The sequence below is a fragment of the Microplitis mediator genome, chromosome 4, assembly GCF_029852145.1.
Source record: "Microplitis mediator isolate UGA2020A chromosome 4, iyMicMedi2.1, whole genome shotgun sequence".
Lineage (NCBI taxonomy): Eukaryota > Metazoa > Arthropoda > Insecta > Hymenoptera > Braconidae > Microplitis > Microplitis mediator.
Genome location: NC_079972.1, coordinates 12,023,347 through 12,041,730, shown reverse-complemented (window position 1 = coordinate 12,041,730; position 18,384 = coordinate 12,023,347). Strand labels below are relative to the sequence as shown.

Here is an 18,384-nt window from a genome sequence, read left to right as displayed (position 1 = left end):
TAGAGTTTAAATGTTTACAATTAATTTCATTTGTTTTTCATTAAACAAAATTTTTATATTATATATAAACTATTTAACTTGATGGATAAAACTCCATTTTTTCAAAGTACATTTTCAAAATGGGAAAAAATACTAGATAAATTACCGCACCGTAGTTATTTTAAAAACGATAAAGATGATAAAAGTAAAGAGAATTTAAATGGCGCGGATGGTTCTGGTTCAAATAAAAATAATAATGAGACATCGTCAAAAAAAAGTGTAACGGAAGATGAAGTTAAATCAGATAAACAACATGTTGATCAAACTGATAGTTCACAATTAAATAAGTAAAATTTTACTCATTAATTATTTTATTTAACTCAATGATTTGTCATTATTATTATTAGGGACAAGATTTTTGCCTCAATTTTTAAATGAATGGTTCATATGTTTGATATTACGCTAAATATTGGTCTTATAAAAAAAGTTTTGAAACAAAAGTTACAGGAAATTTAATTTTACAAAAAAAATGTCTCTTATGATTTTTTTATGCGACCAATATTTTTACCGTAATTACAAAATTAAGATTCATAGTGAATGATTTAAGTTTTTGATAATTATGAAAAGGTTAATTTTGAAATTACGGCTTTTTTATTAGTTCTACAAAAAATTGTAAGAGACATTTTTTTTGTAAAATTAAATTTCAAACAACTTTTATTTGAAAAATTTTTTTATACGACCAATATTTCCGCCGCAATATCAAAAATTTGACAGCATTAATTATCAATTGTTATTTTTGAATCGAAGTAAAAATCCCGGCTCTAATTTATTATTAATCAGATATCAAGAAGTAGACGAACTAATAAATGAAGCAATCGAAAATATTCAAGAAGCAGCCGCGGCTTTGGCTAATTTAGCCGGAAGTCATGAGCAAGAACTAAAGGTTTTTTTTGCATTACAAATAACAACTTAATGCCGTATAAATAAAACATTTAATTTAAATTTTAAGATGGTTATTATGAACATACTAGTTAAGTTCCAAGATTGGATTGACGGTATCCAAAAGAAATTAAACTCAACAAAAAATGCATTGAATGATCTGAGGTGGATCCTAGCCACGAAGGACATTGAGTTGAAAGTCAAGACCCGCGAATTAAATGAATTGAGACAATCGATTACTGAATACGAACAGAAGAAAACTCGTGACGTAAGACCAGAGCTCGTAGTATCAGAAGCTGATGTTTTAAAGCCCGTGGATATCGAGGCCAGTGCGGCAAAGGCAGGACTGGTTACATTCAAACCTGATTTGCTTGAACCAGCGCCAGGATTGATAGCATCTGTAACTCCGTCGCAAATTGTCCAGTCATCAACTGCAGTAACGCATGTGACGACAATTTCACTGTCTTCGTCATTGAAAATTTCAAATGATCATATATCCCAGCCTGAACATGTTACAGCTCAACATTCTGTCGTTGTCTCAGTGGCGAAATCAACAAATGCTTATTCACTGGGATCTAAAAATGCTTCGGATCATGAAATAGAAGTTAAAAATGTACATATGGCTCTACCAGTTTCTTCTAATACAGAAGTTGTAGATAAAAATGATAATTACAATGACGATAACAAGATCAATTTTGAAAGAGAAGATAAAAATTTAAATAATCAGCAATCAAGATCAAGATCATCGAAGCCCCGATCAGTTCCAATGGCTTTGGCAAATATTTCTGCAAGTCAGACAATTATTTCTGATGGTTCATCGGGATCACTTGATCGTCATACAGTATTAGTAGATATGTCTGCTACTGAAGTACCAGATAAACCAGTTACAGTATCTGAAGAAAATAAATTAGTCGAATCTGAAATATCTCAAATTGGGGCTCCAGCTTCTACGAAAATTTCACGACCGTTGTCTTTGATTCCAGAAGATAGATCATCGCTGACTAATACCTATGAAGATGTAAACCGATCACCAGAAGCACCTAGAGCTTTTGATGCTTCGAAATTACCAGATATTTCTGCATTACGATTATCTATTTTACGAGCATCCGTTGATCATGAAAATCAAGCGGTTCAAACTTCTAATCAGTCGATTATTTCTAGACCCTCTGTTACTTATGAACATAATTTGTCATCTCAAACAAATTTACAAATTCCTATTAAAGAGAAGCCGGTTATTATTAATATTACACAGCCGAGATTATCAAATGACTTGGATCACTTTGGTAGGCAAAGCAAACAAAATGAAAGAGAACGTAAAGAAGACGAAGGAGAAAGAGATAAACGTGAAATTAAAGTTATTAAATATTCTAATATTTTAATTCATTCATTTTTGAAATTTTTTAAACTTCCGGCTGTGGAAATTGATAATTTTCAGAGCGGGAAGTTATTGGTTTCGATCCGATTTTCGGAATTCGAGTGTTGATTCTGACCATTTTCAGACAAGCGCGCGTATGTGTGTGCAAATACTTTTTTTGTCCAACGATATCTTTGGAAAGAACCAACTGATTTGAGCGCACTTGACAAGAAAAATTTTATTTTAGGTTTTTGTTGCATAACTCGTCAATCATTCGATTTATTTCTAAGTTACTTTATTTTTAATCAGAATCACCGTCTAAGAAATTCTATAGAAAATCTAGACTCAGCTCCCTGAGCTCTAAAAAGCAGGAAGTTTTCGGGTTTTCCCGAAGGTTCAGCCGTTGATCAGATTTTTCATTTTACCTTCTGATTATCATCCGACTTTATTTTTGAGTTTCTTTCAATGTAAAATAATAGAAAATACTAGAGGAAAAAAATTTTTAGAGTCCTAGATTTTTGACCGAACCATGTCGATGTCATCTTGATACCATCGCTCTGTGTTCATCGTTTTTTTTTCTTATTTTACCTCCTAATTATCATCCGATATCATTTCTGAGTCTCTTTCAATGTAAAATAATAGAAAATACCAGAGGAAAAAAATTATTAGAGCCCTAGAACAATCACAGACCCATATGTCTGGGTTCTGTCTAGGCATCTGCTCTGTATGTCCATCGGATACTTTTTTTCTCATTTCACCTTCTGATTATCATCCGATATCACAGAGGAAAAAAATTTTTGAGTCCTAGACTCTAGATAGAACCTTGTTGATGTCATCTCGATGTCAACACCCTGTGGGAGTGCTGAATACTGATGGGGGAGGGGTTATTGAGTACTTTGCAGTAGTTATAATAATTAATTCAGATATTTTATAGGTCATTTAGAAATTAACGTCATTAAGACGATTTCAATGAGTTAATAAATTTATTAATTTTTTAGCTGATAGATAAATTATCAGAAATACGCAAAGAAAATGAAAAATTAAAGAAAGACAAACTTAGATATGAGAGCGCTGTAAAAAATGCATTATTTCGTGGATTTTTATCATTAATTGATGAAGATAAATTGAATGGATTTAAAAAACAAACAATTTGTCACGCACCTTGTGTTCCTTGTAATCAAAATTCTTCTACAAGCGTGTAAGTTTCGTAAAACAAAACTATCAATTTAAAAATTACAAACTTTACAACATTTTAGAAAAACTACAGTCCCTAATATTAAAGTTGCGGAAAATAATCGAGACTTGTCATCAAAAGATGCTAAGTCACGAGCTCAATTGTCGAAGAAACACGCAAATACTTACTCATCTATAAGTAAACAATGCTCACAGAATACCATATACTTGTCACCGTTAAAAAATACGGATACTTGTATTGCGATTCCTGAATTGTATATCCAGGCCGAGAATACCGGAGTTAAAACAATTTGTCAAGGCGGGAAGTGTTCTCGGCCAGCTAATTATAGAAGAAATACAACTAAAGATATCGATAAAGCTCAATATTATTCAAAGAACTTTAAAGTTCAAAGACATGTTCACGATAATGCTGCTACTGGTTGCAATATTTCACCAAGTAATTTATTAAATTTTTTTTCATGATACCAGCATCGAAACTTGAAGTTTCAGTGTCTCTACAGCACGTCGAAACAAGCTAATTTCAAACCGATGCTACAAACAACTGCTAGCGAATTCGTAATTCAAAAATACCTTCATACAGCGGGCAGAAACACGCGTGTTTTTTCCTTTGGGAAGAAACACAATTGTTTCTGCCCGGTGTCAGTTATATTTTATATATTAATTTAAAATCGTGTCCAGATCAACTTAATACAATAGTGAAGTTATAGGGAGATGGACAATAACACAAAATTAGAATTTAATTTTGACCATATATTGGACGTTTCGTCCCTTTATTGGGACTTTAGTTGCTGAAGAAGTCCCAACAAAGGGACGAAACGTCCAATGTATGGTCAAAATTAAATTCTAATTTTGTATTATTGTCCACCTCCCTATGACTTCAACATTGTTATATTTAATGTCCATTTGCAGCCTTATTACTCTCATTTGTTTACTTGTCACTTCAGGGGCATGTTCAGAAACACACTCTGGAAGAGAAATATTCAACTCCTGCGTTCAGAAATGTCCTCTGGTAGAACCAGAGATGCGATTTAACATTACAAAGGTACTAATCACACCTGGATAGGTATTTTTTCATCTCCAGAGTGTATTTCTGAACACGCCCCAATTTACTCATTTCATTTTATAAGTGACAGTTTTAATTAACTAAATAAAATTAATAAAAAATGAGTGACAATAATATTTTTGTCTTATTTATTATTTAATAAGTGACTGTAAATCACATATTTCTCATTCTCTAACAGTTCTCCTTATCATCGGTTTGAAATTAACTTGTTTTTTACTGGCTGCTGACACTGAATCTTCAAGTTCCGATGCAGGTAATTATGAAAAATATAGCGTGTGACTCAGGATAAAACACGATTTCAGACTGCGGGTGATGTCAGCCAACCTCACCCTAGTCTGAAATCGCCTTGTTCCATCCCTTGTAACACAATATACTATTAAAAGTTTAAAATTTAAGTTGATAAATTTTTCTATTTATTCATAAAAAGAATAAAAAATTCTTTTTAATTTACATTAATTTGAATTTTTAAATAATTAAATTGTAAAATACAAATTTATGATTGTAATTTTTAGATGGACTTCAAGAGTACACACGTGTAATGGGATGTAAAAATATCTTAACATTACAACGTCATGTTAATTAATTAATTAATTAATTAATCAAAGGAATAACGGATGACTAAGGTGTGGGTGTTATACATTAATAAAAATTCCATATAAAATATATAACTTTATATAATATCCAGAAAAATATCATAAACATTAAAACATTTTATTTATTTGCTCTGATAAAATTTTTTTAAAATATCCACTCTTCATTCAAGTCGTTACGAATATTTAAATATTAAATTCATAACAATTTAATGGAATTATTAACAAATTGGCAAGTACAGAATACAGCCTCATTAACAGTTTCTTTCATATATTTTATTATCTAAGTCCACCGACTTGTTTTTATAAATTTGCTAAGATAGTTTAATAAAAAAGAAATCTGTTAAATAAACTCATTAGTAAAAAATAAATTGTCATTTTTTAAAAATGAAATGTAAGCTTGTGCTAAATATGAGTGTATTAATTATAACAAAGCAAAAAAACAATTATATGGAAGCAATAAATTTTTTTTATACTAAAAAATAATCATTAAAATCAGTATGTAAAAAAATATTGATTATATAATAGGTACGCAGTATAATTATACATATAATGAAAATGGTGTAGAATATTTGAGTAAAAAATTAAGCCAAGTCTCGATTTGAAAACTTATTCACGTTTTTTTTTTAAATAATTTTTTTCGCGCCACTCTAGCTGCGATTATTTTATTTCTAATTAAAAGAAAAAAAGATTGACGTAATTGCAGTAGCTACGGTTGAACGTAATTGTTTTTTATTATATAAAAAAAAAATTCAGTGTATCTTTAATAATTTATTTACTTTTCACATCTCAATTAGTTATCATAAAAATTTCGATTGCTATCGAAAAAAAAAAATTTGTTTTTTATCTGCACAGAAAAATATTTTTCATTATGAATCGAAGACAAAAATTTTCTGAGGACTAAAAAAAATTTTTAAATGCAAGAAATTTTTTTATGCCCCAAGAAATCCTTTTTTTCATGATCCTGTTAACAGACAATCAGCAATTTTTGGATTTTTATTTCCAATAAGATGATTAAAAAAAAAAATATAAAAAAAAAATGCACATGTAGGAAATTTTAAAAACTATAAGTGCAATTTTTTTAAATATTTTTTTTTATGATTTGTCGATTTAAAAAAAAATCCGAAAATTTGAAGTTGTCTGCTAACTTCAGGGTCACTTTTTTTCGATGTGTAAATTTTGAAAAAAATTAAACGAGTTTTTTTTTTAGAGAATTTCCGATAGTTATTTTCTTTTAATTAATTAATTAATTTAAATTGAAAATTGACTCAATTTTCCACTTCGATATATATATTAATAGAATGCGTAATGATAAAAATAATAAATGTTAATTTATAATCAATATTCATATCATGAGGCGGTGGTTAATGCAAATGCATTATTACATAATAATAACTTGCTTAATTAATAATTATGGAAAAAAAAATAAAAATTCAACACTAACGACTTGATCCCAAAGACACGGGCTGAGTATTTACGAATGGCTGTATCGCAAATACTCATTCCGTTTAAAATTTTATATAATTATATTCTCTTTTAAATTCATTAATATTTTTTCATATCAATAACATTAATAATTTAACTTCAACTTTAAATTACTTAATTTTTTTATTTTTAGAACTCCTTGTTCAATTGGTCAATAAAAAAAAATTAACCGACAGTTAATTTTTTTTCTAATGATAATTAGGGAGTACCCGAAATAAAATACGTATCAATCTGTTTTTTTTTTTAATTTCAAAGTACAATGAACCAGCAGTTGAAATTATTAGATGACTAAAAGTGATAGTAAATTAAAAAAAAAATTTAATTGCACATCTGAAGTTGATTGTTTACAACCATTTTGTTACTTTCCAAATACTATTCGTAAGATTCATGGCCGTTGAATCTTGCAAATAGTTTTAAATTATACTAAAATCTATTAAAGATTAAAGATTAAAATAATTAAAAATAAAAGAATGAGATCATTTTGTCAAAAATATAACACTGTCTTACATTAGTAACAAGAGAAACTTGAATGTTATCCTCTTTTGAAGGCAGCTAAAAAAATAATAAACTTTTTATATAAAAAAAAATAATAACAATTGCAATAATAATTATTACTATTTTTATTGTCGCCATGTCACGCTTTCAGCAGTTTTATAATTAAACTTTCAAGTTTCTCTCAAACTCTTACATATTTTATTCCCCATTAATTTTTTTAAATTCATTAATTAAATAAATTTTATTATTATTATTATTAATATTAATTACCAGACATTGAAACCTACAATATTATTATTTGACAATAAAAATCTCACTCTTAATAAATAAAATTTAATTATTTACTTTTTTTACGCAATTAATATTTTTGAACTGATAAAATCATAATTAAGATTAAAAAATATTTTTCATAAATTAAATTTATTTATTTTGAGTGAACGAGGTTGAGAAATTCTTCACGTGTCTTAGGGTCATCTCGGAAGACACCGAGCATTGTTGATGTTACTGTTTTGCTATTTATTTTTTGTACTCCACGCATCACCATACACATATGTCTGAAAATATATATCAATTAATTAATTAAAAGATAATTATTATGATTATTCATTACATTATTACACAACTTAATTTTATAAATTAAAATTAGATTACTTAGTTGTGTAATGAGCGTTAATTTAAATAAAATCTAATCTAAAAAAAATAAATTATTTTTTTAACAAAGCTCACATATCAATAGAATTAATCTCAGATTGTTTTTGTAATTAATTATATAATAAATATAATTAAAAAGTTTGATAGTTCGCTTAGTGATAATCTTTAGTCATTGATAGTAAAAATATATATGATATGTATAAATAACAATCACAAGCTAGATTAAGTGAGAGGTTTTTATTCATAAACCAATAGTTGATTTGAAGGACAAAAACTATTACGTGAACGATTATAATTATCCTGTTCCTTGGACTAACACGCAATAATAATATTTAATATCTTATTGAGTTACGGTTTATTAGTACAAGGTCTTTATGCTTTTACAAAAAACTATTTAATTATTAATTAACAATTAATAATTTATTTATTTGTAAAAATATTTTCAGAAATTCGTTTAGTAAAATTATGATAGGAATAAATAAATTATAAAATATACTAACACTCCTTCAACGACGACAGCAACTCCTGCTGGTTCAACGGCTTTAGTGACAGCAATAGCTATTTGTTTTGTCAGACGTTCTTGTACTTGAAGTCTTCGACTAAAAATTTCGACAATTCTAAAAGAAAAAATTTTTTTTATTATTGTAGACTGGTTTAGATGATTGATGACTGATAGATTAGACTAGCAATTAAGAAATATTTTTCGTTTATTACTGAAGGTAAACACGTGACAGAGCATGCAAGCGGTACGTGAAACCGAATCGAGTGTGAAAGTAATGTCTTGTAAATCAACCTCTGCATCCACCTTTATAAATAATATTTACATATCTATATACTGTGTAATATTTATATTATATTAATTTATTATTTTATTTTCTTGTCACATTAACCACGACAAGACATGTCCAAGGCTACGTTGGTCAGCACTGCAAGCCGCATCGTATCAAAATGTAATGATGAAAGTGCACGGACGTCATATTATTATTATTTTATAGATATATATTTTTTCGACCGGCATAGGCCGACAAGTCTCGATTTTTTATAGAATTTCTGGGGAGGAGATCTAGAGAATTCTAAAGGGATCTAATAATTCTTCTATTAATTATATATTTTATTGCATACTATAAAAATTAATAACGTTTTAATTATGCAGTAATTTAACCTACGGATAATTTTTCACGGATAAAATGACTACGCGGCTGCCCAATTTCAAAAGACAGTAAGGGACAAATTTTTCAAAATTTGGATTTTAAGTTCCAGTGGAGTCTTGTGAATATGATTCAATATATATTTAAAAAGTTGTATTTTTGTCAGTTACTGTGTTTTGAAATTGGGCAGCCGTACGGTTTTTTTTTTTATGGTGGAAGCATATATGACAATCATGATACAAAATGATTATTATCTAGATCTTATATTACTTGTAAATAAATTACCTAGCTAATTTACTTAATCCAAGAATTTTTTTGCATGGTAAATATCCAATTGAAACTTTCCCATAAAATGGTACCAAATGATGCTCGCACATTGAAAACATTTCGATGTCTTTAACCACCACCATTTCATCATGATCTTCATCGAACACTGCATCATTTATAACATCTGTAATTTTAAAAAATAAATTGGGTTTTATTTTTTCATTAGAAAAATCGATATTCAAATTAAAAAAGATAAGTTTAAATATTTTTTCATTTAATGAAGCTAATGAGGTCTAAGTTCTTTTTTAAAATAAAAAAAAAATGCATTTGTAAGACAATAAATTTTATCATAATGATGACTGCAAGTTCTCGCTCGTGATTTGCTCGATATTGACCCACTTTGATGATAGTACAGTAGGTGAGAGACCTGTGGGGTTGTTATATATGTATATATATATATATATTTTAGTATCAGAAGTGCTTGACAGAGTGAATGGACCCGGGTGATGATAAGTGGATGGATATTGCGGGGGTAATTTCTCTACGGTTACCATGACAACCTTAACAAGCAACACCTTTATAATGGAACACTCAAAAATATCTATATCTATATCTATATCTACGTTTATAAAATACTAGACAAAATTTAAAAATATAAAATTTTCTCGTTGATTAAATAGTAAATAAATAAAAAAAATTTTTCAATCAATTGAAGTTAAGTAACAGTTAATACTACTCTAGTACGGTTAAATTTGTCGAGAGCAAAGAAAAAAGGAAATGGAAAAATTCTAAAAAGTTGAAATAGATTGTCTCAATTGTCAGACTCAAGCTCGGTATAAAATGACAAGTACAAAGGGTATAAAAAGAATAATGATAGAAAAGTGGAGAGTGACGTAGTAGTGATTCTGCTACTCACTCTCATTCTCCACATTTTCTACCCTCATCCTTAACGTTTTCACCCGCATACTCACCCCGTACTCCCACACTAATACACCCAGCTACTATATATATATATATATATATATATATATATATATATATATATATATATATATATATATATATATATATATATATACTTTCATCCTTTTCTATCGTCCTAGCCTTTGTGCTGGAACTGCATCAGAAATACTGGCTGGCTACTGAACTACCCAGTTAACTCGGGTTATCATGTTCCGAGCACAAAAGAAGACAAGTCAAAGCTTTGGTAGATATAGTATAGACTACAGACACCTGTGGCTAAAACTTAATTCGTTTTTTGTATATAGATTTACTCATATAATTTTAAATCATAATAAAAATTGCATAACGTCGAAGTTAATATATTTTGAGGTAAATAATAAATGTTGGTATAAAAATAATAAAAAGAGAAAATTGAAAAACGTGACCTGAGAAAGAAATTACTCACTCGACTGAGTGTCCCTGGAGTGGAATTGTATCAAAAGCGAACGTGTTAATGTGTAACATTCTTCTTTATTCTAGTTTATTTTTTTATTTTATTGTAAAGGCGAGAGACGAATAAAATAAAAGTCAGAGAACAGAGAAAGAAGAAAAAGTCTTTGAGGAAAAGTTAAGTGAATGAGTGAGGGTGTATAATGAGACTTTTATTTACGAGACCTGAGATTCATATCACGTGTAATCTTTAATTCATTTACTTCTTTTAAGAGACTTTTTATTTTATTATATTTATTTTTTGTCAACGTCATTAATCATCTTGTTTAGAGGTGATGAAACTATTTATTATTAATGAAAGTGTAGATGTTATTTATATGTACATATAAATCTTATTTATTTTTTAGTCTGGTTGAATAAAAATCCCATGTGTTCACGTATGGCTGAGATAAAAAAATAAAAAGAGATGAGTATTAAATCTCGTCTACTTTTCTCGGGATTGTTTCCTAGGCAACTGAGACTGAGAACTTCTATCGTCATTTTAAGAATTTTAAATCTGATGTAATGCATTATTGATGTTCTTTTTATTGATCTTATATATAATTTAATATAATGTAAAAATATAAAAAAAAATAACCGTTACTTTATTTTTTAGATTTTAAAATTGAGAATTTTATTACTGGAACTAAAAATTAGCTACTGAAAAGAAAATAACTTTTGCAAAAACAATATTTTGTTAAGTAGATCAATAAAAATTATTACAGTATTAATTTACCCATACGAAAAAAATATATATCCGGGCAAATCTGGAATATGTCGCATATATGCAACAAATATATAAATATATGCCTCATATATGCAGATTTGCCCGGATATATCCGGATATATATTTTTTCGTATGGGTAAAATCTAAGATGAAGAATAATTTTTTTGGCAGAAGGAAATCGAAATTTATTTTCTGAGTATTTTTCGGAAACCAAATCTCTAAATACAAAATACAGACCGCACTTCGATGCACTACTGTCTAATCTAGCGAAGTGCGCTTAAATTGTTTGACAATATTCGTTTGTTTAAGAAAAAAACTCGGCCAAAGTTTCCATTTACTGCACAAGTGCAACAAATATCCCACAGAAAAAAAAATATATGTGACATATATGCATCAATGTATCGGCTATATGGGACATATATGTTTATATATTTTTTGTGTGGGATAGTACCGTTCGTAGACTTGAGTGTAATAGAGAGAGAAGTACGAACCCCTGATAAGAAAATGATTTTGATTCAAATCTTGAAATTTTTACACTAAAAATAAATTAGATTGAAACTTTTCAATAGCATAATTTCTAGTGATAAAAAAAAAAAATATTTAAAAAATTTATTTTTTCTGAGAGTAATAAATGTCACAGGATGATTAAGAAATAAAAAATGTTACTTAATCAGAACATACCATCAAGACTCTGATCGTAGCCTTTGGTAAAAAATAACATGGCTTTAGCAGCACGTTCAGGCGTTTTTAAAAGTCCTTGTCGATCTGGATCTTCACCTAGTGATCTCAATAAACGTCTGTAACTTTTGGACATCTCTGGCAATAGTGCTTCTTTTGTTGGCGGACGGTGATCTAGCTCCAAGTCGTGATGAAATGTACATTTTTCATGGCCTAAAAAAGAACAAAGTTAATATGTATTAAAAATCAGTTCATTATTTCAGTTGACGCCACAAATGTTTGTAAAAAAATTAATTTTTTTATTTAAGAACATAATTTTAAGAAAGTTGCGGTAGAGTATTGTATTCCCTACCGCATATATAAACCGCAGAACTATAATATTATACCTTTATATTTTTTGTAACGGTTAAAAGTATATGTTTGTAGAAAAAATACGTACATTGATCTCAAATGTATCAGATGTATTGATCTAGAGAAATACTAGAAGTTAAATCGAGATGTCAATACTTTTATTTTTTTTATTTAAAATGATTAATATCTCCAGTAAAAATTATCCGTAAGAAAATGGTAAAATATGATCATATATGTCTGGTATAATCAGATAGGAGTTTATATATGACCATTGATCATATATCGTGGCTAAGTATTTATACATGATCATATATGAGTATTTTTCCCCGGATTAATTTAAATTATATTTAGAAAATGAGAAAAAAATGTCTTATATTTTAGAAAATTCTCGAGTAATTAATATTTAAAATAAAATATTTATGAGATGATATTCTGTACCAGAATATTTAATGCATATATAATCATTTAGATATAATTGTATACATATATTTTTTTTTCTCGAGGTAATTAACTTTTATCTCCAAATAAAAATAACAATTTAAGTTTGAATACTTCTATTTAACTGTAAATAGATAAATAAAAATAAGTAATAAATAAATAAATATGAGATCTAAATGTGGAAATGTTGAATAGGAAAATTGGGAGTAGATTTATTTAGGAAAAACATTATTTAATAATTAAATAACGTTGAAAAATGACAGATGCTAATAAACTGAGTTGTGTTATCAAGTATTATCATGACCTTTTTCCAAAAGAATACTTACTTCTGATAATAATTATTATTATTATGATTCACTATATTTTATGAATATATATATGTAAATTTTTTTTTTATATGAAAAACGTAACAATAGTAATTGCCAGATTTATGTATTTACGTTTAATTAATTTTTATTTATGTAACCACTCATTTTTACTATTTTTTTTCTTGACTGTACTTATCGCATCACCGAATAGATCATTGAAAAAAATAATTAATCAGATAATAAGTATGTTTTTTTAATGTCTTGTATGTTTCGAAACTACAGAATAATAATAATAATAAATAATGTTAAATAAATAAATGCAGCTACTGATTTAGATCTAGTAGCTCGTGTTGGTAATGATTCAACTCATTAGTTTTTAATAATCCTCATTAAGATGATTCAACCTGTGTTATATGATCTTGATTTAAATTTTATCGATCCAATTTTTTGAGTCATTGGAAAATATAAATAAATAAAAAATTCCGCAGTTAAATAATTAATTTCCTCACATAATTATTTAATTATTTTTTTATTCTACAGTTTTTTTCTCTTATTATAAATCTTCAGCCGAAGTAACAAAAAAAAATAATATTTCCGCCCGAAATAATAACTCTCACCGGTAATTCGTAAATATACAGTTATATATTCTTTATTATCTTGTTGTAACTGTAATTTCACCTTTGTTCTCACGATTTTTATCATTTTTTTGAGTTAATGGTAGGGCCTAGGTGATAATATCAATCTAGTTGTCAAAGTTTTTGAATGACTGAATAATTTTTTTTAAATTTAAATTTAAAAATATTTTTTTTAAACTTACAATGATTTTAAAAATAATTTTAGGGATTTTTATACCTGGAGTCGTGGATGTCCTAGGAGTTCTAGGTGTTCCTGGTACCTCAAGTTCAGTTTCGTCAACATTTTCACTCCATGTTACACTTCTAAGTGGTCCTGGTTTCTTACAATTCTTAGTTATACTTTCTTCCTCAACAATTGTACTTGTTCCATTCATTTTGATATTTAAATATATATTTTAAAATAATAAATTAAAAAATACTACTTTAATTTGTCTACTTATTTCGTTGTAGTGCCACTCGATAAATGCAAAAAATAAGAGTAAAAAATTTTATTTTTCTTTAAGTTTTCAATAGATTTTGGAAAATATTATTTCTGTCAAACACTTGTTGCTTTTAAATAATAAAATAATTTCTTCAATATAATTTACCCGCACGTTTTAAATCCATTGACAAATCAATCACAATAATAATAAATAAATTGACATTAACTCATATCAATTGATCCTTTAAGATTTTATTTTTAAAAAATAATTATTTGCTGACAGATAATTTTTTTAAAAATGATTATTTAATTTTTTTTTTTTTAATTGAAGAATTTATGATTTTATAAAAATAATATATTTTATAAATTAAGTTAATAATTTATTTAAATACAAGTGACAGAGTAGCGCGAAGTCGCTCGGAGGAGTGACGCCGTGCGACTGATGTCTGATGTCACTGAGTCTGACTCCGAGGCAAAGGCTATTTCGTATATCGCCACGAGTTTAATTCAAGTATTGGATAGTGTTAAAAGTTACCAAGTCCCGCTCTCTGATCCTGGGAAAGCTAAACTACTCCAGTTGATACAGTACTACTACTTATTCTTACTACTTACTACTTGCGGTACATTCAAAGTTTAAATTTTACGTTTACTCAAAAATTATATCCGTATTCGCGAATTATTTCTATTGGTTTCGTAATTAACTTTAATTTTGCTGTAAATAAGGCCTTTTAATTTTTCAAAATTATATCTCACTTCTAACTGATCTATAGATGCAAGAGATTAAATTTTTTTTGTCATTTCTATTAAAAAAATAAATATTTTTAATTTACAAAAACGAGTTGAAAAATTTTAAAAACTGGTAAGAGTTTATCTAAATGTGAATTTTTATATCCTAGTAAAATAAAAATGCCATTTAACGTAAAAAAAAATTAAATCAAAGATTTGTTTACTAGTTTATTTTAAAATGACAAAATTTTTTTGCCACGTCGTGTATTAGATTTCTATAAAGTTTACGATAAAATATAAAATTTTATTTATTTTTAAAAGCTTTTTATATTCAATTAAATTATTGAAGGTCTTAAAAAAAAATAAAAGTTGAATATTTATAAATTATAAGGAATGAATAATTACGACAAGGAAATATAATAGACAATAGTATCCTGATATAAATCCTGGTTTAACGATCGACGTCATGGGAAAGTCTATTGAGAGTGTATTGAGTGTCACGGTGATTAAATTAAAAGCTAGTTATCGGTGTACTATATCACTTGATAACTTGACGAACTGTACAATGGCTTTTGATAACGCAGTATAATATTGATCGATTATATATAAGCTATTTAGTTACTAAGTAACTTTTAAACAAAATTAATTTATGCGAAAGGTCACAGTGTAAAAAATTAACGGAGTAAATCCGGAGTGGATGACCGTTTATTCATTTAATTCCCTCGGAGTCGAATTTACTCCAAGGGGAGTTCAATTTAATATTGAAACTCTGGGTCGGGGCGAATGCGGATTTAAATGAAATCCAGATCACGTAGAAATTACTCACCTGAAAAAAAACTCCATATTTACTCCGTATGTGGAGTAATTTTTTATAAATCTCCGAGTGATGGATAAATAGATAGATTAAAATTTTTATTTGATCCTGGAGTTCTAAGCTCCTTCAGGACCATCAACAATCCCATACGAAAAAAATATATATCCGGATATATCCGGGAAAATCTGGAATATGTCGCATATATGCAACATATATATAAATATATGTCGCATATATACAGATCTGCCCGGATATATCCGGATATATATTTTTTTTCGTATGGGAATACATAAAGTTAATAATTTACAGGTACACATTTGATACAGTGTTCGCAATAAAATTTGAAAGACCGATACTACTTAATAATACTAACATATTAAACCACAGGATTAATCATAATTACATTGATTGCCAGGAGATAAAATAAGCTTGTTTAAAATTTTCGAAGTTGTCAATTACTGTAATATCAGCCGGTAATGAATTCCAAATTTTTATGCAATCCGCAGAAATTCTAATTTTGATCTAAATAATTGATTATAATTTAGTTTGACTTTTTTGTAAAATAAACAAGCTATGAAATAATCTCTTCTCGCATTAAGTTTTAACCAGCCTAATTCTTTATAATATGGAGTGAATTCGGATTGAATTAAAATCCGTAATCACTCAGAATTGACTCCCGATTTTTTACACTGCAAGAATATTAATCCATTTGTTATCCTGAAGCTTGAACTATGATAGTTAAATAATCTTAATACTAAACCTTGAGATCCGAGGTTACCACCATACAAATCAATGGAATGTACTCTTGTTAACATGATTATTCATCGGCATTTTAAAAATGCCTGTAGTGTCTTTAACTTTTTATTTGATGTTTTTCTGTCTAGTCCTTGAGACGGTAACTCATTAATCTAGTTTGTACTTTATTTCATCATGAAGGTGATTAATTGTAAATAATAAGTATATATTTTAATTTAAATATATTATAAATATTTTAAATATAGATGTATCCTACATTTTATTCATTTTTCCTTCACTTCGATCTTTAATACTTTGATTAATCATTTTTCGTAGAGAATATTTCCTTATAAAATGAATCATTATATCATGCACGAGTAATTTATGGTGACGAGAAAGTTTGAAATTATATTATGACTGTTCATTCAATTGCGAATATATCTTTAGCAAAAGCTTAATGAAGCGTTAGTTAATAGTTGTTGAGTACAATATTGTTAAATTTAGATTAATAATAATTATTATATATATTTTGCTCAGATTAAAATTATTTATTTAAATAAAAATAAGAACTGACCTGTACTAATTTTATCAACACACACACTCGTTCCTTGTTTATTTGTCACACCATTTCCTTCATCTTTTTCCTTCTTTCCATTGATGACGTCAGCGGTAATCTCCGTACCATTTTCAATACCTTTCATTTTTAAATTTAAATTTAACACTTTACTGATAAAAAATAAATAAAATTAAATACTGATAAAATAATTTGACGTTTAATAAAATAAAATTAAATATAACACGAATCTATATTATAAATATAAATAAAATAATAATAATAATAATGATAATTTTAATGAATTTTGACTTAAAGAATGACAAGATTTAAGTAAACGTTTGTCTTTATATAGTTGTAGTTGAGAACTGAAATGTCCCCTCCAATATTTATCCTCAACAAACAGACTAGCAGGTATTTAGTTTTCTTAGCATTCGACATTGTCTTTTATGATCTTACATTTTTTTAACTTTCTTTGCAAAAAAATTATAAAAAAAAAACCTTAGTTTTAATTATTTGATACTTTGTAATAACTTATTACCTTAAGAAATAAATTTTAAATGTTTGTTTAAAAGTTATGATAAAAAATATATTGATGCCAAATTTAAATATCAAATTCTTATCAAAATTTTGATAAAAATCTCAGCTTAATTTTAATTGAGTAATTAAATAAAAATAATTTTTAGGATTCAAGTTATAATTTATAATTAATTATTTAATTATCAATTTGATAGGAAGTGTATTTAATAATAAGCAAGGTAAGTGAACGATCATGAACTTGAACCAATTTGTATTCCACTCTATTCCTTTCACTGAAGCGTCATACAAAGTATGTAATGAATCGTTATTTTTTTTAGTTTAAAAATTTATGTCAAATAGACATCTGTCATCTGGGATTTATTTAAAACTGGGTCAGTTATCTATTACAATTTTTTACATGTTCTTGACGAAATTACAGTGGAGGTCATCTTTGTGTTGCAAGGACACGCAACAGCCAGGACTGTACGTAACTTCATTTAATACCTTTCAAATCGATGACGTAAAAGCAGAATGGGTTTTCCTCATCCACTTCCTACACTTAGCATATCTCGGAGTAATTTTTTCCAGAATAAATTTTTCCTACAATTTTTTCCTAAAATTTATTAGTAATTTAGAGTCGACGATGTTGCAATAAAATTATTTAAATAATTTAGTCAAGTTGATACTCACAGATCGCAGATATATTTCACGTGCCACATTATCAAGACTTGACAAAGTTCAATTAATGATTAGGAATAAAATTATTATCAAAATTTTAATATTTATTCAAGCAGTATCATTACTCAATTGATTAAAATCAATTTAATTTATAATAATCAAGTGATTGTTACTAAAGTAATTTAGTAATGTTATAAAAAAAAAA

General features: G+C 27.4%; 2 protein-coding genes across 3 annotated transcripts; one reads left to right on the top strand and one right to left on the bottom strand.

Annotated features, from left to right (window-relative positions):
• Positions 1-65: 65 nt before the first annotated feature.
• LOC130666332 (uncharacterized) lies at positions 66-5,757 on the top strand. Its single transcript, XM_057467205.1, has 6 exons — positions 66-326; positions 820-922; positions 989-2,272; positions 3,271-3,470; positions 3,529-3,902; positions 5,042-5,757. The coding sequence occupies exons 1-6, from the start codon at positions 82-84 to the stop codon at positions 5,110-5,112; spliced, it is 2,277 nt and encodes a 758-aa protein (XP_057323188.1). The 5' UTR covers positions 66-81; the 3' UTR covers positions 5,113-5,757.
• On the bottom strand, positions 5,751-17,213 carry LOC130666337 (GTP cyclohydrolase 1). 2 transcript variants are annotated; one of them, XM_057467211.1, is made up of 5 exons: positions 17,004-17,213; positions 12,005-12,214; positions 9,184-9,349; positions 8,251-8,367; positions 5,751-7,653 (listed from the first exon to the last, which is right to left on the bottom strand). In XM_057467211.1, exons 1-5 carry the CDS (start codon positions 17,128-17,130, stop codon positions 7,524-7,526), a joined length of 750 nt encoding a protein of 249 aa, XP_057323194.1. In that variant the 5' UTR covers positions 17,131-17,213; the 3' UTR covers positions 5,751-7,523. The 2 variants fall into 2 exon arrangements, with proteins under 2 accessions (XP_057323194.1, XP_057323193.1); XM_057467210.1 differs by lacking the exon at positions 17,004-17,213 and adding an exon at positions 13,951-14,612.
• Between the last annotated feature and the right edge of the window lie 1,171 nt (positions 17,214-18,384).

What these genes read in the sequence shown, in the direction of transcription:
- LOC130666332 (XM_057467205.1), top strand. Translation starts at nt 82, where the DNA reads ATGGATAAAACTCCATTTTTTCAAAGTACATTTTCAAAATGGGAAAAA. An exon ending in GAGATAAACGTGAAATTAAA is followed by an intron (nt 2,273 to 3,270) that starts GTTATTAAATAT and finishes TTAATTTTTTAG; the next exon opens with CTGATAGATAAATTATCAGA. An exon ending in CAAAATTCTTCTACAAGCGT is followed by an intron (nt 3,471 to 3,528) that starts GTAAGTTTCGTA and finishes ACAACATTTTAG; the next exon opens with AAAAACTACAGTCCCTAATA.
- LOC130666337 (XM_057467210.1), bottom strand. Translation starts at nt 14,107, where the DNA reads ATGAATGGAACAAGTACAATTGTTGAGGAAGAAAGTATAACTAAGAAT. An exon ending in TAGGACATCCACGACTCCAG is followed by an intron (nt 12,215 to 13,950) that starts GTATAAAAATCC and finishes GTTCTTTTTTAG; the next exon opens with GCCATGAAAAATGTACATTT. An exon ending in CTACGATCAGAGTCTTGATG is followed by an intron (nt 9,350 to 12,004) that starts GTATGTTCTGAT and finishes TTAAAATTACAG; the next exon opens with ATGTTATAAATGATGCAGTG.